This window comes from Chamaea fasciata, unplaced genomic scaffold (assembly GCF_029207755.1).
Source record: "Chamaea fasciata isolate MVZ Bird 193981 ecotype frontalis unplaced genomic scaffold, bChaFas1.0.hap1 SCAF_8, whole genome shotgun sequence".
NCBI lineage: Eukaryota > Metazoa > Chordata > Aves > Passeriformes > Sylviidae > Chamaea > Chamaea fasciata.
In genome coordinates this window covers 22,147,234-22,173,438 of record NW_027094093.1, presented here as the reverse complement: position 1 = coordinate 22,173,438, position 26,205 = coordinate 22,147,234, and the positions used below count along the sequence as shown (strand labels likewise).

General features: G+C 37.0%; 1 protein-coding gene across 1 annotated transcript; it reads right to left on the bottom strand.

The window, feature by feature from the left end:
* Nucleotides 1-231: 231 nt before the first annotated feature.
* IFIH1 (interferon induced with helicase C domain 1) lies at nucleotides 232-26,205 on the bottom strand. The gene is made up of 16 exons (XM_066190048.1): nucleotides 25,663-26,205; nucleotides 23,744-23,900; nucleotides 21,790-21,960; nucleotides 17,870-17,950; nucleotides 14,243-14,463; nucleotides 13,292-13,502; nucleotides 10,045-10,262; nucleotides 8,352-8,468; nucleotides 7,747-7,870; nucleotides 7,413-7,658; nucleotides 5,133-5,389; nucleotides 3,492-3,641; nucleotides 2,623-2,784; nucleotides 2,101-2,291; nucleotides 1,219-1,312; nucleotides 232-1,115 (listed from the first exon to the last, which is right to left on the bottom strand). The coding sequence occupies exons 1-16, from the start codon at nucleotides 26,110-26,112 to the stop codon at nucleotides 933-935; spliced, it is 3,033 nt and encodes a 1,010-aa protein (XP_066046145.1). The 5' UTR covers nucleotides 26,113-26,205; the 3' UTR covers nucleotides 232-932.

Here is a 26,205-nt window from a genome sequence, read left to right as displayed (position 1 = left end):
ATAATTCAGTTGCTGTTGTAACAACAAACAAACTTTCCTTCCACTCTCCAATATCTTACTTGCAAAGTGTGGGGGTGGGGGGGGGGGGGAAGAAATCTGTCCATGAGATAAATATGGAGAAATATGATGCTATTTTTACAGTCAAAACACCATCCTTTAAATTTCAAGGGTGAAGCTATGGTTATTGTCTAAATACTTCCAGTGGAAGAGAATTAACAGTATCACAGTTGGTAAAGGTTAGTTATAGCAATTTATTGAAAAAATACCTCATTATGTAGCCTGTCTTAACAATTCTATGAAACTGACACACAGAGAGTCACTTTTGCAATGTACATCTTGGACACTAAAATAATCAGTTTCAGGTTAAGGGCTTGATTTTTTGAAATGTCTTCTATGGGAAACTTAATTTTAAGCTGTCAGAGTGTGTGAGCTTTCAGCTGTATTTATGAAGGGAGGAACTCAGTCATGAAAACACTGACATAGCAACAGAGATTCAGAAATAATGGGTAATCTATTCTTTACGTGGCTCCTCTTTTGAGATACTTCATCTTCAAAATGGTTATAGCATGAAGAAAATAATGACCATGGCATATCTTAAGGTCTCTTTTCAATGTTCTGGAATTGACAACAGGTCATCTAATACACTTTTGACAGTGTTGTCACCCTGTAGTGAAAAGAGACAGGAGTTTGTTCCATAAATACACATGACTGCAATGCATTTGCCAACTTTTTCTAGGAGTACAAATCTGAGTGCAGACAGCAGCTGTGTGACTTTGTCCTTCTCCTTTCTTGTTTCGTTTTTTGTCTTCAAGACAGTTTCCTTATGTCTAGGAGTTTTCACAGTACTTATGATGCAGCATTCTCTGTGGGACACAGGAGCTTCTGATCAACTGAGAGAAGTTGAAAAGGGCTTTTATTTTCATTCTAACTCCTTAATCTTCATCACTTGAAGGACAGTGAGCTGCATAATCAAAACTGGGAAACCTGATGGCCAGATCTCCCCATCTCTTAAAAATTTGCTTTGTTGTTTTTTTGTCTGCAAACACAACCACGAAATTTCTAATCTTTAGACAAGGCAGGTCAAGACCTCGGTGAACCATCATATTTCCCCAAGCCTGCAAGTAGAAGGAAATTACATTTCAGATAAAATAAGACAAGAGCATTAGACAAAAATAAATACAGACAACAGGAAGAGTGTGAAAATAAAATGTTCCTCACTTGTCCACAGTCTTTGCATATAATTTCCCCATTTGTCTGGTAATCAGCTTGCTTATCCTGCAGTGTTTTATTTTCTCTTGTATGATAATGACTTCTGAAAAACAGACAGCACCAATCAGAATCCATTGGTCATTCCATGCTACATACAGACATATATAAACAGTGACTAAGATTGCTGAAATCAGATATGAAACCTAAAAAGTCATAGACTCTCTGACTATGACACATTGAGGAGTTCGAGAAAATGCAAGGTCATGTTTCATGCTCCTAAGTAATGATGAAATACACATGTACTCCATGTCCCACTTCATTGCATTTCAGGAGCTGCATCCTCCCTCACACATCTTAAAGTGAGAGCAGCAGGCTCTTGTTCTAGTAACAGAAAGATCTAGCTTATTTTTTTCAGGTGCCATGGAACTGTCAAAGAAATAATACCTGAAAATTAAAGGTTTTCTTTTTATTCCCTATTGTTCAACTTTAACCCTTACGAGAATCATTTGGTTCTGACTACACAGACCTGCAGAGTATGTGTACATTCTTGCGTAATTTATTTAGGGAATACATGATCCTGAAGGTTACTATTAGCCTGTGCAGAGTGTAATACATACCACACTACATAGTAAGTGACCTAGTTAATAGTACCACAGAAGCTGCATCTTTTTTTCGAAGTCTTAAACTCAATTCACCTTGAAATGAGGAACAAGAACAAACATTTTGTTCAAGCTCCTTAACTGTAAGCTCCATAGAGCCTAGGACCCAACAATATTGGAATAATCTATTTTTTTCTCACAGGGCCTAGAGGGTTACAGGCCCTGTTACAGCCTTGATGAAAAGAAAATCTGTTTCTGCCTGAAAGAGATAAAGTAGTTCATAAACACTTACTGGAAATCTTTTTTCACACTGACATGATGCATGTTTTCAATAACTTGTATGTCTTCTCCGGAACATATCAGCTTGGAGCAATTTTTGCATAAGAATTTTATTAGTGAAGGATTTTTCTTGTATGTCTTGAGCTGATCTCTCTTTGCCTTCATTTGTTTTTCCAGTATACTTTGCAACTGGAAACTCTCAATCTAGAAACAGATCAGTAAGAGCACTGTAACATTCTGCTGGAATGACAATAATAGTTTTCTTTCTCAGTTATTTTACTGAGTTCACTGTCAACATGACTTCTAGTCAATTTCCCTAGCTTGTGTGTTTTCCTCTTACCAACAGAAAACCAGACTTTTCTAAAGGACAAGAAAACAGATTATAAAACAAATATTGGCAAAAGAATTCAAAGCCATATGTAGTAACTAGTATTATTTTAAGGTTTTCTCCTCTAAGTAGATTTCAAATAGAGATTATTTCATACAATTTAAATGACTTTTCTTAAAAGGGAAAGTGCAGAGTTGCAGTGAATACCTTATTTAAATACTCTTCCTGTGGCATCTTCTGGACACGCTGAATGGCCTTATACATCATTTTCTCACGAAAAATATTAACATCTTCACGTTCAACAGCCCCTGAGCCACTTGAAGCCACAAGAGCATAGGTGCTTTCATCAGCTCGAGCCCTACCACGAGCCTACAGTTTGCAAGGAATACAAAAATAAACACCACAATACTCCCTATTACAACACACAACATTTTTTCCTTAGTTTTGTAATGGAAGACATGCACTATTCCATATGCACTATCCCCAAAGAGCAGTTTTTTTCCATTAACTCAGACAGATAAAGAATCAGTGAATAACACATACTATTTCTGCAGTATCATCCATGATACCTGTGCGAACTGCTCAGGAGATTTGGGATTAGCAAATTGTTTTGCAATGCTGAAATTATATTTTGTTGCCAAAATATAAGCATGCATTTAAATATTAAATATATAAACATTTGTGTTCACAAGTTAAATGAGAGCATGTATCAAGCTGGTATTCTGATATGTATTGATTTCTCTTTGGCTGATGATGGTGTGGTGTCCATACACTGGTGGTACAAATGCCTCTTGTATCAACTGGTCTGATGACCATATTGTGGTATCTCTTGTATCAAAAGAGCTTAACCTTTGTGTAGAATTTTGAACAGATGCTACATTACACAGAGACAAATTTTATACTGCATGCGGACTGAGGATGGCAATTGGAAGTGAACCTTGTTGCAAGAGCATTTTCTCTTTTAGCATTCAAGTATTTAAAAATTATTGCCAAATGTCAGGTATACGATTCACCATTTGCCCATTGCAAAAAGTAAAGCACTATTAAAATAAGCTGTGTATGCAGAAAATTCCTACCTGCATCATAGCAATTTCATTGGTGACAAGGCCATAGCGAATAACGATGTTACACTCTTTGATGTCCAGGCCTTCCTCAGCTACAGTAGTAGCAATTAGTAAATTTACAGTTCCACATCGAAATTTATCAATAACTTCCCTTTGCTCATTCTGTAAATTAAAATCATGAAATTAACTTTCAGTATTAGTTTCTGTTACCAGTTTCTTCTAATTAACGAGTTTCAGGAATTACAGTCCCATCACTTCTGAGCTGAGTGCCAAACATCAAGAGGCTTTAACAACTGCATTTAAGCATCTTGCAGAAGAAGGCGTTCCTATTGAACTCCTTTAACAGGTGTTCAGCACCATATTTTGAGGGAGGAGGAAGCAGAAGCCAATACTTTTATGGTAACTGAGCTTGGAACTTTGTAGCCTACGTCCCAGCTACTAGGAGATTTGATAATATAGTTGCCCTACTGTTTTCAAATTCTTTAAGTACTTATTCATAAGATAGGACTTCTATCACTTCAGTAATTTCTGATTAAAATATGGACTTCCAGCTCTAGTTCTAAAGCACTTAAAATTCCCCATAATAAATGGAGACCATAATTCTGGTGAGCTGTGTAGCACCAAGAAGAACAACAATGATACACTAAAAAAGGCAAGATCGAAATCACAGGCTTCTGAATCAACTGGGTGTTTGTCATCAGCTTGAGCAGAGGAACAGAAACTTGCTATTTGCTATATTCAGTTTCAAAATGCAGAAGCTATTGTATTGTTTGTGCAATGTGCCACATTTCAAGTTTGATAGAACAGCATTCAGACAGCATTCCAAGTTTGATAGAACTCAAGGAACTTTTGGAGAGAATTTTTTGAGAGAACTTTTCTCCTTGAAACTCAGTGCAGGAGAAGAAAATGGACTCTGCCCAGCAGCAAAACACACCATTTTTGCTTAAATGCTGATATGGGGAGTAAAGAGCAGAACAGAAGCAATGTACTTTGATTTGAAAATGTTTTAATGGCAAGTATAAATCACCAGAGAGATGTGGTGTATGAAATCAATGTAATGGTACAAGATGGACACAATTGAGTGATCAGTTGAAATAATTTTGGTAGGAATTTTGGCAAGTTTTATTCCAATGGTTATGTGTCCATGTGAAGCATGCATATAAATTGGTGTGATTTGATTTAAGCAATGATATTACAAAAAGACGGGCATAATCAACTTTGTAGTTTTATTTTTCAATTCAGCAGCTAAAATATAATGTGAATTACTGTTGTCCTGATAAGTATAAACTCATTTAACGATTGCATTTTTGCTCTTTACATTTTGTTTACTTTTGCTTCCCATGCCTTGATACAACTTGGGTCTATATACAACTGGCTCTATCTACAATTGGGTCTATACAGTTATACACTACTCTAGGCAATGGATGCTGCCTACTCCTATTGCCATAGAATCCAAAACCAAAAAAATCTTGTTACTTGTGGAAATAAAATTATTCCGACATTATTATTCACATATCTTTACGAAGATAAGTTGCTGGCAGGTATGAAGCCAGAACTCTGGGCTCCAAACTTCAGTTCACTGGCCTAGTACTAAAACAAGCTGTTTTTCAAAATCATGTACAAGAGGAAATGTTGACATGCATGGTTCTATACCTGAGTCATGGGCTTCATTTCGCTCTTATGTCCAGAGCCAATAAGATGATGGGCCCTAATTCCCACTTCTTCAAACTTTGGGTTGTCCTTAATCCACTGGAAGAGAGCAAAGGCACTTAGACGAGTCTTCGTGAAAATGATTCCTCGAGGTTCCTCAGTCTTTGTGAACTCCTCCATTAAAGTATTTCTCAACTTTATTAGCTTCTCATTTTCATTTTCTGGCTTTCCAGTCAACTCTTCCAGCTGTTTCTTTTTTGCTTTAAAAAGAACAGATGTAAATTAAGAAAATGCAACCATGTAAAATAACAGTTTGAAACAAAATGAACCCCAAAACCCATAAAACAAAGAGCAACTTTCTATATAATTCCCTCAGCATAGCTAATTCACATTCAGTTTAAAGAGCAGTGGCATACCAATTATTTTTGAAGTGAGTTTATAGTCACTAAAAACACACTTAGCAATCAAAATAAATCACCATTATCATACACTTTGAGTATATTTCCTGGTGAGAATAAGACAAAGGAAAAGACCTTCCTATACACATGAAGTTGGTACAGAGTCAAATGCACTGTAATGAAGAGCTAAATCACAGCTTGTAATATTTACAGATCTGTTTTAAAATAATGGAAAAAAAGTCTTACAAGGAGAAACAGATTAATATGCACAGCTTGGGAGCTGGTAATGTTTTATAAATTTAGACATAAATTGTCCTTGGGACATGAATTAAAGAAGGAATCCTTACTAGGAACATGCAGTACAGTAGACACCAGCATGGGCATGTTGTTATTTATATTGCAGCTCCAAGACATTTCTATGTACTCAGTGAACTGTCAAATGAATGGCTGGCTCTATTGACCATAAGGAGGGAGGATTCCTCATGTGTTTTAAATTTTTAAAAAACTTCTAATATTTAAAAACCTGTGTCATTATCAGATGACTGTGCAAACACAAGAACGCTTGTGTGCAGAGACTTTGTGTGTTAATACACTCTGATATGATGACTCTGTGCATACTATTGCAGTTTACCTAATCCAAGGCAACCATACTCAATGTACCACAAACTGCTACTCCACCTAGACAGTGGCTTTATCACTAGTCTTATTCACATTTTAGAATGTAATCAAACATAGAAACACATACAAAAAATAGATAAACATAACAAACTCCACAATTTTCCACCTTAGTTAAACCTAAACTAAGGGATGCAGGGGGTTTACCACCCAAAGATGAATTCTATTCTTAAAGCTGAGAAATTTTAGATTTTCTTCTATTACTCTTAGCACTTTCAGTGGTAAAATCCTATCAAAATGGAATTTATTTTTCATTGACAGGTTCTTTGAACTTCATTTACCTGCAGAAATAAAAGCAACCAGAAATTATACTAATGAAACTAAGTTTCATTTTTAGTTGGTTTAAATTTTTGGTTCTCAGCAACAGCTCACTACTGAAAATCTAAATAAGGGGGAATAGACATGTATGAAGAGTCATTAAAACCATGCTGACATTATCTAACCTATATTTTTAAGTTTTTTTTTTTTCCCTGAATTTCTCAATGATGGTGAGAAAAATTTGTAGCTCATGGATACATGAAGATTGGTCACACTCTGCAGTATAATCTATTTTTGTTTGCACCACCAAAGAGCCATGGGTGATGGGAGCAAACTTGTCTAGCTTTTTCTCATTGCAAAGGCAGTAAAGAGCAAAAAGGATTAATGAATGACTCTTAATTCCAAGGTGACTGATCTGAAAAAAAAAAGCAACTAACTTTGGTCTATGCAGTTTGATCTTTTGTTTAATTCTCTGCCTAAATGTTCTTTACCTGAACCAACTCAAAGTCAGCACTCTCCTTTCTTAGTAAATAGACAAATTTTGGCAGAAAACGTTGGTTAAGAACTCATAATTTCGTTACTTCTGTATTCCATTTGCTCAACATTTTGCCTCCCAAGAGTGTCTGCTGGAATACATATTTTATGTAACTGTCAAGAGTGTCCTCAGGGACACTTCATTGGATAAAAGCAGAGAGCAGCTTTTACTTACTGGCAGCAAAAAAAAAGGTGCCTTTAGGTGGGAGCTGAAGAACCATTATTACATATTATGACATGATCCCACTATAATGTTGTTTAATGCATTCAAAACTGTGTGAAGTGGGATATTAAGATATTGTGATAATAAACAACACAGCAATCTCTAGGATTCAATGACTAATGGGCCCATGCAAACCGTGTTAGTGCACAATTACGGATTTCAAATATTAAATTTCACAATATATTTCAAACTCACCATGAAATAAACCTATTAGAAATTCATCTGTTTCATCCTGTTTAGTTACTGCTGGTTCATCATCATCACAATCATCATCATCCTCATCACTCCTTACTGTCTTCTTACTTTTCTCCTCTTTATAAAAGTTATTTAGGTGATTGTAGGCATCCACCATTCGGATGGTGTCATTTATCTGGAGAGCATCATTGTATTTCTTCAAGTGTTCTGCACAGACACGTTCCTTGCGTTTTTCTTCTTTTGCAGCTAGAAGGGAACAAAAATACCAAAAAAACTCTTAGCATAGAACAACCCAAAGAAATCCAAAGCTGGGGTGTATTTGCTATGCAGTTACCTCTTCTCTCTTCTCTGATCACCCACTGTTCATATGTCTGAGTTCCAAACTCAGACTTGGGATGCAGCTGGCAATAGTTTTGTATTTCTGTCATGATCTCAGTAATTCTCTCTTTAAATGGATCCTAGAAATAAATTGATCAGGCAAAGTAAGTAAGCATCTTCTGGCCACAAAAACATTGGCTATTACCACACTGAGTAATTTTTTTGAAGTTAAACCTTAAATTTAAAAAGTAAGGCTCTTAAGTGTGTTTAGTGTTATGGAAATATACAGTTCAGAATAATACAAAAAATTATACTGTGAAATAGTACCTTTTTGTAAAAACTGGAATACAGTATCATCACTTCAATACAAATATTTCAGCTTTAGAAGCTTTTATCTTTTGACCAGATAACTCAAAATATAACTGACACAAGTAAAAATTTAGTCTTATTTGACTTTATTGATACTTTTTGAAACAGAGGAAAGCAACAATATTCAAATTAGCACTCTGGATCATCAAAAGTCTATAGAAAAAGAGCATTAGGCAAAAGTTTTTGATACCGTACAAGACATTTTTAAAGGGCAATATCACTTTAATACTGATTTTTTTTGAAAGAACATACCCTTTTTTTGTCATCTGCAATCACAGTCTTCTTAATTGGTTCCTTCACCTGATTCTTTAGCTGGAAGGCATGCTCTTCAACAGTCATAATTCTACGCGCATCGAGATTGGCACAGATCTGGGAGAAAACAAAATGTTACTTCTTTAATATTGAATGGGTTATTTCACATGAAAACTGAATTAATGCGACAAAGTTTCTTATTTAGATAAAGAGTTTTATGTAACTTGACTTTCTTCCCACAAAAATTGGATAAAGGCAGTATCAGCACAAGAAAGTCGAAGTCTTTGAAAAATGTTTGAGACAAACTGCACTAGTTACTTTTTAGGCCAGAAGTGATCCTTGCATATGGGAAAAAAAAATCGTAGATCAGGATGCAAACAAAGTATTTTGAGAAGGAAAATACAGCATCAGTACTTTGAAAGAATAGATTTTGGAGAAAAAAAATAAAAATAATGGTGAAATAGAAAAAAAGAAAATAAATATTAAGGATTAATTATAAACCTAAGAACTGTTATAAGAGTAGAAAATAATTTGAGATAATCTTTCCTGAACAGAAAGACATAGGGAGAGAATTTCTGTGCTAAGTGCACAACTGAACTGGACTTTTCTGCTTTTGACGTCTTCCAGGGAGAAAATATGTACATGTCTTTAAGTAATAAGGGAAACCACAACATTATTCTGAGCAGAGAAAGCAGTAATCTTTTTAAGTTTAAGTAATCTTTTAAGTCTTTAAGAAGACTTTAAAAAGATGACAGTGCCAGGTGATCTTTTTAATGTCTTCAGTGGTAGTTATTTATTTCAGCTTGCATATTCAGATTACAGAATCAGATTAATCTTCAGCTACAAACCCCAGAATCCTATCATTAGGAATTCAGATCTGATAAAAAGGAATTTTCTGCTTTTTCCACTGCCAGCAAGTTTTTGTGTCAAAATTCTTTGCAATTCTGTCTATTTCAATACAGCATAAAACATTCTTGCAGGCCTCACATATTCAATATTAAATTCTGTTCTGTGCAATTTACTAGTCAGGAGTTTTCACTGCAGTACTGTACTAAATTCTACTTTCATTTTTTGTACTAATGTAAAACCATTTAATTTCCAGTAAAATATCATTTCTTTAAGTATAGAATTTAACAGACTATCTTTTGTCAGGTGTTCATGCAACCCCAATAAGTAACTAATTGAAAAACAAAACATATTTGTATGCTACCTGTATCTCACAAGTGGTTTCTGTTTGTTTAAGTATTCAACATTGTTTCTCATTTTCTTAGACTCAAAAAAATGCTCTGCTTAGTCACTCCAGAAATACAGATCTAAAATACATTGTATCTCTAGTATTTAGGGATACACAGTAGATTATAAGGCATCAATGGAACAGTAAGACTTTTAGTAACCATAAAACTGTTCTACATTGTGGATTTCTTGCCTCTGATCTTAACTTGGGAATTTTTTCAAGTGAGGCAAACATTTAACTTCTCTTTTCAGTAACCCTACTCTTCCTGTAAACCAACCTTTATTTGTACATGGATTTCCATTTTTTTAGAGGGTCAATTTAATGGTTTTGAGCTGAACTTCCATGTACACAAGAAAAAAAAAATCAGATTGTCTATTTGGAGCCTGAAACTGACTTTAAAAGTTTTACTTGAACAAGACAATACCCCTTTGATGGTTTGTGAGTATTAGGGCTATTTACTTTCAAAATATGTGTTTCAGCTTTCGAGTAGGATGTTGCACCTCCTACACCAGGTGAGGCTGTAAGTCCCAGAATCTGAGGCTGTGGGATCAGTGGTTTGTTTTCTTTTGCCAGCTTCCTGTTCTTCATCTTTTCTTTTAAGTAACGTCGCATTATATTGTTGTAGACACCTTCCTTTTGAGTGTGATGACACTCATCGATAATGATGAGGGAAAAATCTGGAAAAAAAAGAAGACTCTTAAAGTGAATAATTTTATTTCAAATGCAGAATTTGTGTGACTAAATCTTATAACAGGTAAGGATGGTGTTGAAAAGAACCCATCAGTTTGTCTGAGAACTAATGTACTAGGAAACTGAAGTGTTGGAGGAAGGCGTGGATGGATGCTGAATATATTTAATGGACTTTGGAACCTTTGCTGCAGTCCTGATGTGCCAAGTAGTTTTACATTTCATGCAGTGGAAAAAAAGACTTTCTATTTTTGCAAAAACAATCTGATGATATAAAGAATTTCAGGTAATTTTTTTTCATATCTTACCAGTGGTAAGAACAGATCATAGTTGAACTCAATTCTATCTTTTATATCCATAAGTGTGTCTGACAAACTACACATTGTTTGCTTTTGAAAAGATACATAACATGTTAGAAGCCTTTCAGACATTCTTGAAAGGTTTGCTGTGGTCAAAATATGCTTCCATTTTGTAGCAACACAGAGATTTCCTCCCTATTAGTGTCCAATTAAAACATTTACATTACTTTATGGATGTGATATTGGAAAGAACAAACAGATTAGTGGGAGCACTACCACTCATCTCTCTTTTGTAGTGGAGGAAACTGATGGAAATTCAGACAGGTATTGTGTGCTTTTTGGTCACAGTATATTTACATGCAAGCACTATACTATACAACAACAAAAAATAAAATTATTTTTTGTTTCAAATTTCTCAAAAAATATAGAAAACATATCTTTAATCTATTTGCACATGTAGCCAGTGACGTGAGCTGAAAGATTCATGGACATTTTTCTGTTTCTCTAACAGCAAAACTGGTTTATGAAGCTCCCAGTCCTTCTGTAGCTGGCTAGTAACTCTCTAATTCAATATTGTTTCCAACAATTTGAAGAAAGTTTGTGGACATGACTGTAAAGAAGATCACTGAAATGATCAGGGTTAAAATCTTATATATATTTTTTTACGTGGACAATTACCGTGGTCTTGTTTACACATTGATGCGTAAACACAATTGATGTGCTCAAACTATTGCACCACTATAAGTCAGTTTTCAACAACTGGCAGCAGAAGCTGGAAATTAACAGAGCTAAATCAGACTTAGCTGGTATTGAAGAACCTAAAGAAAGACAGAGACTAAACAAAGGAAGTCACATTTAAAGGCTACACCAAACACTTCTGCTAGGAAAGCAAGCCAGTGCTCCACGTCGCTGGGGAAAGCTCATTGCCTTCAGAGTAGTTCAGGAAGCCAATTTGGACAGGAGTGATGTAGTTTAAAATCTAAATTCTTATTTATTTCCAAGATTTCTTTGAAATCTTACATATTGTAAGATTTCAGAAGCAGTGCTGGCAGTTTCTCATTCTACCAGCATGAACTTCTTTGATTTTGACCATCATCTCCATCATCCATACTCTCTAACTACTTGGGTAGAAACCAACCTACCGGAAGGGATGTGTTTCTTTGACTAAGAAAGTGATACACAGCTTTTAGAAAGTCCATACAGTGATTTCAGCCCTTGGTAAAGAAAATCAACATTTGGTAAAATGCAATTAAGAGAGTCCCCTCCATTTCACAGTGGCTGGAATCACATGTTATGTGTAATGTAGACCTCTGTGGAAACAGATGAAAAAAGTAGGCACAGAAATCTGGAAAAAAACCTTGTAACTAATTAGGATGATTTATAAAGGCTGCGAGTTAACCAAGTCACAGCCATGGAAATGGAGCTGGCTGTGTTCATGCTAGCTTGGCCTTGGTCCAGCTGAACTTAGGAGCACAGGTGTAATAGCACAGAAAAAAACCTGAACTGCAGGGCCGCCTGAGTTCTGGAAAAAATGGAGCTCCTCATGAAGGAAACTTTGCGAAGTGTGAAACCCATTCAACCCACTTCATTACACAATCTGGTTGGGACTCAGCCCAATTCTAAACAGGCCAGCAGTTCCAGTAGAAATGTTCAGATGCCTCCATACAGCATTCCAAAATGATTCAGATGTAGGAAAGTTTATTAACTTAGATGCAGTGGAGAGGAAATAAGTATAAGAAAATTGCTGGTACTCTGCCTAGGTTAATAACAAGGCATTCTGAAGGAGGGAGTGCAATTCTGAGGCACCTAAATGGCTCTGCAGGAGTTAGTTTGGAACAAGCAGAACTCCAGTCAGCACCACGCCCTGACAGACCGAGATCAATCCCTCAGGTTTCTCTGCTGTCTCTGTGACACCCAGACCAATACTTTTACCTCAGGGCCATTATTTTGAATATTACAGCTCTCCCCTACATCCTTCACCATGTGAAAAGGAGTTGATTTGCAGGCAGACAGAGGGAGAAGTTCACATCTCACAGAGGAAGCTCACTGCAGCCCAGGCCCTGGAGCTGATGTCATGGGCTGTTCTATTTGTACCTCACTGACAGATAAAACCATTTCTTTTCTGATCTCCCAGAGATACCTGCCACTTTAGCATTCTGGGAAAACAATCTTGCCTTCTTTATCTTTTACTTTCTTCAACTTCCTTCATCTGTTGTAGGAAACCATTATATCTGCTGAGCTCAGAGAGACACAGTTGTAAGCCATCATATTACTGTATATTAGCAAAATTACAGGAGTTTAAAGAACATAACTTTTACAACAGATTGGCTTTTAGCTTGTGTTCCATTGTATTTCTCAAACTACCAAGTGCATTTGAGTTTTGATAGCTTTTTCTCATCCTGTATATGGCTTCTGTGTGATAATGACTCAATGCTCTGCTAAGCCTGGAAAGTGGAACCAGTACAACTGCATTTGCACAAAGTTGTACTTAAGCTAGATAAAATAGGAAACATAACAAATGTTTAGTACAAACAAACTATAGAATCTAATTTTGGCTTGCATGCTTATTAATTAAGGTCTGATTTTGAATAAAGTGTGCATTTATAAAACAAGTAAATTGAAAAAAAACCCTACTGAATGTGGCACATTTTTACTCTGCAATTTTCCAGAAGAGACATACTTTTATACCCTCCGTAAAAATTTCAGAATAAAAAACTTGCCTGATAAGTGGACACCTTCTTCATCTTCCTTGGATGCATTTAACAGTGAATTCTCAAGGATCTGTGCTGTACTGATGATGACATCATTTCTTTTGACAACTTCAGGAAATGAGATTTTCAGCTGAGAATCACCACTTAAACCAATAACCTGATACCAACGCTTCAGGAATGGACTAAACTCTGTTTGTAAATGCTGTTCTACCAATGGAACCTGAACAAAAGTTTTCAAAGAATTTAAAACAATTAAACACAGGATTAAAAATACATGCCTGTTTGCCACAAATGTTGTTAGGTGAACAAAAGAAAATTAAGCAGCAAAAATCCCCAAACCAGCTTCTCCCCTGCAACTTCTCCTGTGGAACCTTTTTATCCCAAGAACTTTGGCTTAACTGAGCCTTTGAAAGAATGGACAAACCAGGCATGGTCTGGCTATTTAACTGAGCTTATAACATGCTTTAACATTTATTCTTATAAGAGGATATGGATATTGTTTGTAACTTCAAAAAATTCTTAAATTTATTTCTGTATTTTAATATTAAAATAGAAGATTAATTTATATGTGCTAAATTTAACTGCTAAAATTACAGCAATTGTCAGAGTATCTGACAAAACATTCCTTAACTATTGTTAGACTCATTAGGTGGCCAAATTAAAACACAGAATGTGAAAAATATATACTTTAAAATTCATTAAAAAATGAAATTGTACTTTTTTCCAGTAATGTGGTTATTACAGCACATCTAAATTTGCACTTGCACTTGGGTACACTAACATAATTTGTACTTGCACCAGGCTGATGGTGCAATGGAGATGACAGTCTAGAACTCTATGTCTTTAAACACAGTACACCTGAAGAAGCTGAGAATTGTGTTTATATTCATTTTACAATGCCTATATTAACAATGTATGATGTTTGAAAAATACTATTCTTTAAAAAATGGACCAACTTACCTTATTAACAAGTACTATGACTTTTCCAGGCTCTGATGCTCTTTTCTTCTTATCCAAGTGATCTTTGGTAATGTAAACAGCCACTCTGGTTTTACCACTGCCTGTAGGGAGACATATTATAATATTCTCCCCATTCAGTGCTGGCTTTGCAACTTCCATCTGGTAATCTCTCAGGGTCAGATCTGGCTGAGGTGAGGCTCTCCTCTCTACTTCATCTTCATCTACGGGTAAAACAAAATATAAGTTTCAAACAGGAGGCACAGAACATCTATCAGAGGAGTGAAAAAATGTCAAAGGGAAAAATACTAATTTACTATCGGAAGCATCTTGTGAATAAATAGAAACAGCACACTAGCATAGACAATGTTGCTCTGAGGACCTGTGCAACTCTGGATCAGAACTGCTTCTATCCAATCTCAGGGCAGGTGGAATAAAGCACCTGGACTTCAACCATCTATGTTGAAATGACTGCTATATTAGGAATATTAGGTATATATTATTAGGCAAAAATTCAAATGATACACTTCAGTAGCACTGGGACCAGCAAAGGTTGTGTTTGGAGATGCAGTATTTATAACCTAGCCAAGCTTCTGTGACGTTCTCCTTGATCAATACTGAAATTTGTTTGGTTACAAGGGAGCTACCTTTTTAAATACTTCCCAGAGAATGAAAAAATGGAGCCATAGAAAGAAAAAAGATATGAAACACTTAAAATGGTTAAAGGAGTTATAAAGACCAAATAGATAAGAAAATTCAATTGCCCATACAAGAAGGAGCTGACTGCAGAACGTATCACACCTAATCATGGTAGATTACATTGCTTCTTAGCCTGACTCATACATAATGCAATTGGATGCTCATTAAAAAGCCATATACATTTGCCACCTAAGGCCAAAGCCTTCCATCTCTTATTGAAAATGCAATGGCAGAGTTTAGATCTATGGCTCACAGAAGAAACAAACAATGTTCTAAATGCAAAAGTGAAAAAAAATGCTGTTGAATTATTCTGAGCAGTAAGAAAAGCATATCAAGTCTCTTGAGTTTACATATATTTAAAGAGTCAGAACTTATATACATATTAATATCAAAAGGATTTATTTCAATTGAGTTTTCATGGGTTTTTTCCCTACAAACAAATTTGGATCACTATTCAGTTATTAATTGCCCTCAGTGAAGAAAATGCACAAATTCATTTTACATTCATTCTAAGACTGAAAACAAAGGGAGAAAAACCCTAGTTTTGTTTCCTGATGATATCATTCAATGAAGAATCATGAGGATTTTATTATCACTGATACATTACACACAAAGTAAGTATATTTTTCTAGTATTCCTGATTCCATTAAATAAAATTAAACTAACAGAAAGTAATGAAGCTTGATAAAACACTGCTGATGGAAACATCTGAATGCCATTCTAAAGTGTTTTTTGCTTGTTTTGCCTTTTAGTGTGAGTGCAGTGCTACCTGGACACAGGGAGATTTGCAGCAAAGAGTACTTGCTGTTACTTATCTGACTTCTACTACTCTCTTTTGAGGAAGAACATTGTTTGCTTTCTGGTTGGCTAAATTCAATAGCGCTATCATATTGAAACTAGCACTTTATCACCCATCTGTTTGGTTAAATTTCAGTTCCTTAACATCCTCAATTAACAGTCCAGGCCTAAAATATATTTAACTTGGCTCTCTCATAGCTTCTTCAGCCCTTGTTTAGATAAAGGCTAATACAGGAATCTTTTCACAGATTAAAGAATTAAATAATTCAATATTTTTCATCATGCACAGTATAACATTAGGGAAGTTGTCTGCCTTCATACAAGACTCATGTGAATTGCTGCTCTGGGTTAAAAGAAACATGATAAATATTCTATTGTCCTAACTACACAATTTTATAAATTGTGAAATTAATCTTATACATAAAAATGCAGCTGAATCCAAATGATTCTTTGTATTAAAATCTGAATCATGTCAGTGTGTAATGACACCATCCAAACATTTTTGTTAATACAACAGCCTTATTGCAAAATCTCAAATTGTAAAATCCATTAATAGTGCATCTTCTTAGCACTTTTTTCTCAATATGGCTCTCACTGTGTTTACTAGACATGATTAAAAAGCATGGATGTTTTAAAAAACTTTTAAACTGGTTGTTTTTAAAAGCCATATGTCACAACATATAGCAAGTAAACACTGAAAAAATCTGAAAATTCTCTATTCTTCACAAAACTGAAGTTTTTTTGTTTTTTTCTTTTTCTGGATTACTGGACACAGGAAATGCCCAATTTGCTTACTGAGAGATACTTCAGGAATCTTAAAGGATGAGGCCATACATACATACTTGCTGCCAAATGCCCTGACCAACTGATACAGTGTGCCTGCTTGCCCACAGAACAGAGAAGTTCCCATGCCCAGACATTTCATGTGACAGAGTGAGCCAAAAAATACAATGTGACTGATGAGTGTTCTCAGTTGATAAAGAAATGCAAAGTAAATTCTTTGGAGCTAGCAAAACAGAGACTAAAATCTTAGCTGTAGCGTAGCAATTTAGATCTGACCTATCCTGAATTTTCTGTGTAGTTACAAAATATGTGGATTTTAATATTTAAAAACCTTGAAACTATTTAAAAAGTATTTATAATAAATACTTTGCAGATATAGCATATATAAGATTTACAATGACCTTACTCATGTAATACTAGGTTTATTGGGCCCAGCTGGCTTGAATGGTGCTCAGATTTTTTCTAGCCCTTGTACAAGACATAATCCCAGCACAAATTTTATACAGGATAGATTTTAAAAAGTAGTTCTTTATTTCTGTATAGGTAAACAGGCTAATCACCATGGTGGTCAGCTCCCAATTTGTTTTGCCTGAGGTTTGAAAAGGAAAAAAAAAAAGACAAAAAAATAGTGGGATGTCTTTTACAATAGCAGTGTTTAGTTTGGCTCAGACCATACACAGCAAGATAATACCTTACTGCTAAGTATTATTTAAACACAGTCCAATATCTAGTTTAAAACTGTATTTAGAACATGCACATGTGTTTAAATGTGAGATTCACAAAGGTCTTCAGATAGTGACCCCCATTGCTTAGGTTGCTTTTGCAAGCAAGGCTACTAAAGAACTTGGGTCCAAATTGGACCTTCATTATTGTTCTGCAGGTACCCAGGAGATTCTTCTGCTCACCTTTCACTGCCTCTAAGGCATTCCTATTCCCTCTCACCCTATGTGGGGGCCAGGCACAATCTAGCTCCTCTCTGAGAGCAAAAGAAACATGTCTGTGTGGCAGCAATATGAATATCTGTCCAGGTGACTGCACTGGATGACTTCTGGTCCCTTCAGCCTATGTGATTTTATCATTCTGCCTCACTGACCAGTTTGTACAATGATGATGTCTAGAGACCTGTTCAGATGATCTCAGTAAATCAACGGTTTTGGGGCTAGGACTTAGGTCCAGACCATTAAAAATGGCATCTGCTTTCCAACAAAGTAAGTCTGGCATCTAAATACAGTGAACTAGAGTTTACAGTGAACGAAAGCCTTCCGCTGAGTTTTGTTTTAACCAACTCACAGAGTACTTCCCCCAGAGCTTACTTTGCAATTACGAAATAAGAACAGAAGGGAAATGTACCTGAATCACTGGTTGTGCAGCTCTGTCCCAGGTCTTCATTCAAGTTACTGACACTTCCATCTCCCATGGAGACATCTGACTCTAAACGAAAAACCACAAAGAAATGTAGCATAATATATTTGCTATACAAATATTAATGGCAAATGCATATTGTTTGCTCTCCCCTTAAGTTAACGTAGGTTAGATGAATGTCAGGCGGGGATGGCTGAGATCTAATTTTCTCTATTTTTGGTAAAGATAAAAGAATGAAAAATATGATTCATTTTCTTATGGAAGAAAATATGGAGCAGAAGATTAATATCCAAAGCATGGCAGAGGTAAGGCACTATGGGTCACGATTTATTGCTTAAAAACAGGGGTTCTAGACATGATAATCTGCATAATCGCTTTTACTCCTATTTTACTATATCTTTCTGAAAAGGTGAAAAGCCAAAAAAATAGTTGCTGGCAAACTGAACATTCTCAACTCCCTGCAAGCCATGAGAGCTACATATGTAGCAGAATACAAACAAAACCAGAACTGTGGTATTTTTTTTTAAAGTTTCTTCGTGTACCATGCAAAGCGCAAACGGTATTTCCCGGACAAATACGAGCAGCGATGACCAGAGGCAGGAGCAGAAGCGGCGGCCCCGATCCCGCGAGGGATTCCCGTGCTCCGCTCGCCCTCTGCTGGGCCATCCACACCGCACATCCCTCTCCTTGCGCCGCCAGCACTGTTCGCAAAGCTGGATTGTCCAAAACTCAGTCCTTTCAGTATCTAAGGAGACACCCGGCCCTTCCGGGAAAATCCGCAGCGAACAGCATCACCCTGAGCTATCAGCTCACGGACACCCTCTGCAATGAGCCCAGGGTGTGCAGATGGAATCAGTCAGAGTAACAGTGCTGACCAATGTTTTGCTTCATTAGCTAGTGAACTTGTGTTTCCATCAAGTTCTTTCCAGTGAATATCCCATTATGGTCCATATACATATTTTTCGCAACCGATTGTCCTCAAAAAATTATTCATAAAGCAAAATAGATTTTGTGAATGAGAATGTAGCACTGAATTGAAGTTACAGTGTCCTAGAAAGGAATGCCTGAAAGACTGTAAAGTCTTGGTGAGTGAAGTGGAAATTGAACCTAGTCTGCATTCAGTAAAGTTATGAAGCTAGCTCAGCTACCACTAGGAGTCAGGTATTAGTAGGTTTTCTAACAAATGAATGCAATCAACAGAAAGGCACAAAAAAAGAAGAAAACCTCATCAGTTACAAGCCGTGTTCAAAGACCCGTGACAAACTAGTAGCATTAGGGGGAACTCCCAGCCATGAAGGTAACACTATCTCTTGCTTTCACTTTCTAGGAATCCACATAAAATAGGAAAGGGAGGACAAAATTAAAATTCTGTGTATCTATTCCCTATGGCCTCCCATCTAAAATGGGACTTTCTGAAAGTCACGAGAATATGAATCCATAAAGTGTTTTGTACACAATTATCTGGATTACAATGTGCAGCATGCATTATACAACAATCTCTCAACAGAAAACATCAGTGGTAAAGTGAAATGCAAAATACTCATCTTGCAAATGAAAGCTGAATAGAATAATGTTCTCCTTTTTCAATTTTGGCAACGTGAATTATTTTAAAAGAAAATAATTTTTAAAAAACCCAAATCAGCAAACATTTCCAAAATAATGAAAAGAGCTAATATTCTTTCAGCTGTTTTTACCACTGTTGCTAATCTCCCCTTAGAGTCCTGCTTGCCCATTATAATGCCGAATAATTCACAGGAAGATTTTCAGTCACTTTACACTGGATACTAAATAAGTAGAGAGACAATAGAATGGAATGGAATGAAAAGCAAGCCTTGAAAAAGAGAGCTGCAATTATTTAAAATGTTGCTTGTATAGGTAACTGCAGCAATTTAATCCAAGTGTTTGCCTTTCAAATTTACTTGCTTTTGTGCAATTTTGGGTGCGTGAAGTTTCTTATCTGTGTTTTTGCACGCTCAATTTTTTTCTAGTTATCTCTTAGGCTAAATTTTCTATTTCTACTTGTTTTTATGACCTTATTGCTCTCATACCTTCTTACTGTCTCTGTTTCATCTACCTAATAAAAGGGTCAGAGGAGGCTTCAGATACCATGCAAATGGCAGCAATTTCAAGTGACTTGAAAAGCTTTTTTCTTCTTGAAATATGTCCTTCTCAAGACATAAAGGAATGGTGGGACTGTGCTGCAAAAACTGACAACACTTGACAGCATCAAATTACAAACTAGGTGGGCTCCCAGCTCACTTGGAAGTAGAATCTGGGTTCCATTTGTATTTTAATCTGCCTGGTCTAAAATTACATTCTTACGAAATCATGAGAAAGGATGGAAATAGGAAATGAAAAAAGACCTGAGTGCTGTTAAGTAGTAGCGCACAAGTGCATTGATATCAAAGGCTACTGCACCTGAGAATGGCTGAATGTGAGGCAGTTCCTCTGCAGAAATCTCCAAGCAGGACTGTCTCCTGGCTGCCCTTGTTACCCTGCATCTACACTGCTGCTTTGGTTCATCTCAGAACTGCGTGTTCACAGTGAATCTGACAATTGTCCCCACTTACACCACTTTGGTTCATATCACAGAGCTGGTTTAGATCAGAATAAATGAACTGTCAGATGAAACCAAATGAGAGTTGTTCTAACTACTTGCAGGCATGCGGTCCACATGAGACTGGAGTCAATCTGAACCAAACTGATAGAATCCATGTACTCTGTACCCCCTTAGCCATTTCACTGCACAGATCTGCTCAACTGCCCAGACTGCTAATACCAACACTATTAATTTCAGTTCTGTGCTGAGACCATAGTTTTTTAGCTACAATTATCTTGTGGCACACGAGTTAATAACTGATAGGTCTAATTTTCTGTAATCCTTAACCTGACAAGAGGCAAGTAGAAGATCAGGCTAACAGCAATGAAAACCTACCCTTAGTAGGCCAAATAAGAGCCTTAGCTTTGTCCAGAAAGAATAATCCGGTCTGATTATTTTGAATTATCATTAAATATTTGGTACTTCTTCTTTATACTGCCAGATTATGTTCTAACCTAGGAAAAACAAGTTGGTAATTTTGCTGTAGTTAATAATTCACTACTTGCTACAAAGCATTGTGATACCCTGTTAATATCATGCTAAATGAGAAATTGGCTACCACTACTGCTGCACATTGAAGGGCTGCAGTTTTTCAGAGCCATTTTTTAAAAAAAAATTATTCACGCTTGATAAAAAGAGAGCAGCCTTAGCTGTCTTATTCTTTGGCTCAGTAAACCCACTAGTATAATTTCAGGCAGGATTTACCTTAGCTGTAACTATTGTTTCAACACACGTGGTTCCTGAACCATGCAGTGTATGTTTGGTTCACTGGTTCGCAGCTGTGTTTGGGCATTGTTGCTGGTTATTGCTGTTGCTCACAATCAACTACCAAGGCATGTTTTTAAGAGTGGATCTGTATGAACAACGGGCCACAACCATTTCTGAATGTTTTTACTTAAAATTTACTTCTGAGTATGTATGTGACATAAGAAAGGTTGTTTGATATCCTGTAAGTAAAAAAATCCTTAAAATAAACAGAAAAATTACTTGTTGGACAGCACTAAAGGACTTTTCAAAACAAAAAAATGCTTTTCAATATAGAATTTCCAGCCTTCTAGAAAGCAGTACTTAATACAGCTGCAGTTTTAGTGGTATAGAACCATTCCTCTTATCTTAAACTTTGTAAACACTGTATGGATTTGTCAATGTTAATCTAAAGTTGTCATGGAATAGTATAAGACTACTATGGATGGGTCTGAAATAAAATATTAATCTAATAATAACATTCTTATAAAAATATTAAATATATTTGAAAACTACTAATATATTTGCAAAGGTACCAGATTAAAATACCAGTTAGTGGACAAACCTGACACCATAGAATTTTTTTCTATGGATGTTTCCAACACACTGCTCTCACTGCTGAAACTATCATCCACATTTTCTTCCTGTTTCAAATTCTCCTCTATGATGTGTCCAGGTTGGCTTGTAACTTCTGTCTCTTCATTTGTAGTCTGCTCCATCCCATTTTGTTTATTCTCTGTTCCCAGAAAATAAAGAGAAATTCTAAGGCAGTTCTACAAAACATTTCATTTCTTTTAGTGTGGAGCACAGAAAACACAGAACTAACCTGTATTCATCATGCACATAACAGTATAACATATGGTCTTAGTCTTGACTCAAATGTTATAGTTTGGAATTTTGACCTTTATATAAATATTTATTAAGAATTTACTAATTTACAATTAGAAACTAAACTTAAAGAGGTTAATAGATTTATTTTTATGAAGTTCTCAATTTCTGTGTGTAGGTGTTTGCTAATAACAATATATTTTACTGTAACAAATCACAGGGGGTCAAACTGCAATGATAAAATGTAGCATCAGTGTTCTTTATCCACAGCACCAAATGAAGCTGTTTCCTCTCTATGACCTTATGTCAGGGCATGCTCCTGCAACCACACACTTTGTGTATCTACTACACACATACACGACTGTGTACAAAGAAAATTACTTATCCTCTTGATAACACCACTCATGATTTATGCATTAGTCTGAACAGTTGGTTTGGAGCCTGCACTGCCCAAGATTGCAAAGAAATTGTGGAAAAAAATGCATTAATTCAGTAGTCCATCAAACAACTGAATTAAACTTCAGTTTTATCCTATATGGTCTGCACTATACTGAAAAGAATTGAAAATAAAAATATGAAAAGAATATTAACAATTTGCATATTTGTTACCTTGTTTGCCTTGCTGATGGCAAATAGTGAAGATGAGAATTTAAGCTTCACACAGTTGCAATACAGAATGAAAATTAGGACCACAACAGCTGAGCTATTCCCAGCATCCGAGTTTCACTCAGAATGATCATCTGATGCTGTGATTTGCTTGGTCTTGTCCTGCAGACTGCAACATTCAACCATCTTTGAACTGCATCCTCAAATATCACAGCTGCCTGTCTGTATCTGGCAGAACACCCTCTGATTCCTGTCCAAAGCTGGAAGAGATACCTTCATGTCCCTCTTACTTCAGTCTTAATGCTCTGACCCATATGCAGCAGGTAAAAGTACAAAGACAGTTCTGGTGAGCTCCTCAAGTGAGCAGGCTGAAGCTGCTAAATGGGAAATCTGTTAAAATAATTCAGTCTCTAAAATTTTATACAACATATGGGGAGTAAAAATAAGGGATAAATTATTTGGGGGCTGCTTTATTTTTAATATTTAAGAATATAGGGGAGCACTGGGATAACTTTACAGTATTATAAGCATTATACAGGAATGAAAAGGAGTAGCCACTGTACTAATTTATTTTATTATTTTTAGTAAATTTTATCATGTTTTGAGACTTATGAATGTCTTAAAGTATGCAAAGTACTTTAAAATGCCAAAAATATTCATAAAGCATTCTGTAAAGTAAACATTTCTATTGAAGAAGAAATCCAGGTAAAGTTTGTTTTGTTTGTTCAAATTAATCTTCAGAGTATTTTTTATAAATAATTATAAAAACCACACTGAAAACCAACTGGTTTTAAAGGTAATATTCAGTTTAATTTTAACTAAACCCATACTGTTGTAATTCTCATATTGCTTAATAAGGATTTTTAGTATTTAAAAATCTATCAATTAAGCTGTTACATAACTTAACTTGATTTTGAAATCCCTGGACAATTATTAGTCCCAGTGTCACAATAAAACAATATGGTGGGAATCCTGCATTGCTCCTTAAGTAAAAGAAAAAAAAAAAAAAAAGAAAAAAAAAGAAAAAAAGGAAAAAAAAGATATTAAAAATCCACCAATCAGTACCAGTGAAATAAGATGATTACCTCCTGTATTTCCACTTAAATCATCTGCAAGGTTTTCATGTTGGGTTTCACGGAGAGCAACCAAAAAAGAAGAGAACCAATCTTTCTTCTGGACTATTCTGCTCAGTAGCTCCCTTGCACCATCTCTGTTCCCATGATTGTCAGTAACAGTCTGGATCTGGTTAAAATAAAAAACCAGAAACAACCCTCACACAGACAAGAAATGGTCTGAGGAAGTTTGTAAGAATAGTATAGGTGCAAAAACATTTCCCTATCATCATTAAAACATACTGAAAAATAAAGATATAAAGTGGACCTGCCACTTATCAGAAGAGAATGATTGCAGTTTTGTCCAACCTCATGTTTATCCCATATGGTTTTGGGTAGGAAATATAAAACCTGTGAGATCTGGAATTTAATTGGAGAGACTGCTAGTACTCGACAACAGTTACAACACTAACCATTATATAAAATTATTAATATTGTGGAATAATAATTGGTGTTCAGACTGGTTTAGGAAATAGGCAACCTTGATTAAGGAGGAATGGTGTCACACAGTTTACCAAAGCTCAGACTTAACCTGTAACATGATCTCATCCATAAAATGGAACACTTCCCTTCTTAAACTCTGGTTTCATCATCTCAACTCCCACTTAAAAATACCATAGCTAAGCCTCTAGAAAGTGGCTATTGCGCTCAGAGAAGCCATGGAACACTGTGCCATGGCTGTCACAAGCAGAACTTGACACGTGATCCCATGAGGAACAAAACCAGGACCCCAAGACCAAAGCAGCCTGAGAGAAGTGTCCAGTCACAAGGGCCATTTTCTCAAGGCTCAAGAATCATCCATTCTGATATGGAAGGAAACGGACAGGCATAGCAGTGGGAACACCTGACTAAGATCCATGACTAAAAGGAAGTGTGTGCAAAGTGGGAAGCATTAGGAAAGCCTAAACTCCACTGGAGTTCAAACTGGCAGGATTGTGAAGGGTATTAAATGGTTTGATGGAAATACCAGCAGCAAAAAGGTGACCCAGGGGAACATGAGGACCCATTAGCAGGGAATGGAGCCAGTAGCTTCCTAAAAGGCTTCTGCATCTGCCTGTTGTGTAACCATGCTTGGCCCCCTACTAATTAGAGTGCATCTGATCATTGCTGCTACCTGATGGTCACAAGAGAAAATTATGTATCTTACAGTCCTTTAACTGAGATGGACCATAAAACTACCTCAGAAGTGGATGCAAAGGCTCAGAGTGAACCTAATGTGATCTAGTTCTACCCTTAGCTTACCAGTTTCCCCCTCATTGCTATGGCAATTACTATTTTAATTTGTTCTAACACTGTTTCAGGCTATCAATTTCTTTTGAGTTTCAGTTGGGTTTCACATTCCAGTCAAGTCATTCTTAGCCAAGTGGAATAAACACTGGGCAGCGTTTTCATCAAAGGTCAACACTTCCTTGTTCTTGTCCAGGTATTTCTGCTCACCTCGCTGTCTAGTGTGATAGTCCTTAGTGAACATATAGCAAAAAAAGGGGATGGAAAACCTTGCTTTATTTAACTCAAGTATTCTTTAGGACTTTACAGACCATCACTACTTCCTGTGGTTCAAGGGCCAGAAGACAATGATCTTCTGAGCCTAAGGTCTGTGGCAAAACGGTAAGTAAAGTCTGACATATTTCTTCCACTTAGACACTGTCTTGGTTCAACCCTCTGTTCCTGGCATTTTTCTTTGCCAGGCTCTTAACTGGGAATCCCGCCTGCTGGCCCATTGTCCACAGCCTTCATTGGCTTACCTGGACCAACTATCTCTTCCCTCCCAAGTCTGGGAACTCCCCTTTTGTTGTTGCATTTACTATGCCATTGGCGGCTGTGGCTTCCTACCTGCCCCACAGCCATTGGGGATGGCCAGTATCTGTGGCACTGCCTGAGACCGGACTCACCCGATCCATGTCCTCGTCCTGGAAGATTCCCATCTCCAAGCACTTCTCGGCCACCGGCACGGTGCGCATCTTGTCCACCAGCGTGCCGTGCAGCAGCTGCACCAGGTGCACGCACAGGTCGTGCTCGGCCTCCTGTGCCGGCGAGGGCAGCTGGCTCAGGCTGGGGTTGGCGTAGCAGGCGGCCAGGCTGCAGCCACCGTGCTCCAGCGCCTGCAGGAATTCCCGGATCCAGCCGCAGCCGCGGGGCCCCCGCTCCACGGCCCGCAGCAGCTCCTCCGCGCCCGCCGCCGCGCCCCGCTGCTGGGCGGCCGCACGCACCCTGTCCCTGTCCTCCGCGCTCAGCGACGGCAGCCGGTCCAGCACGGGCTGCACCTGGATGAACTGCTTCAGCCGCGGCCTGAAGCAGGAGATCATGTACAGGAACCGCTCGTCCCGGGTGCTCTCTGCCATGGCGGCGCCCGGCTCCCGGGGCCGCTGCTGCGGGCTGCGCTGGGCCGAGGCGAGCAGCGCGGCCGCCAACCCTCCGCCAACCCTCCGCGGCCC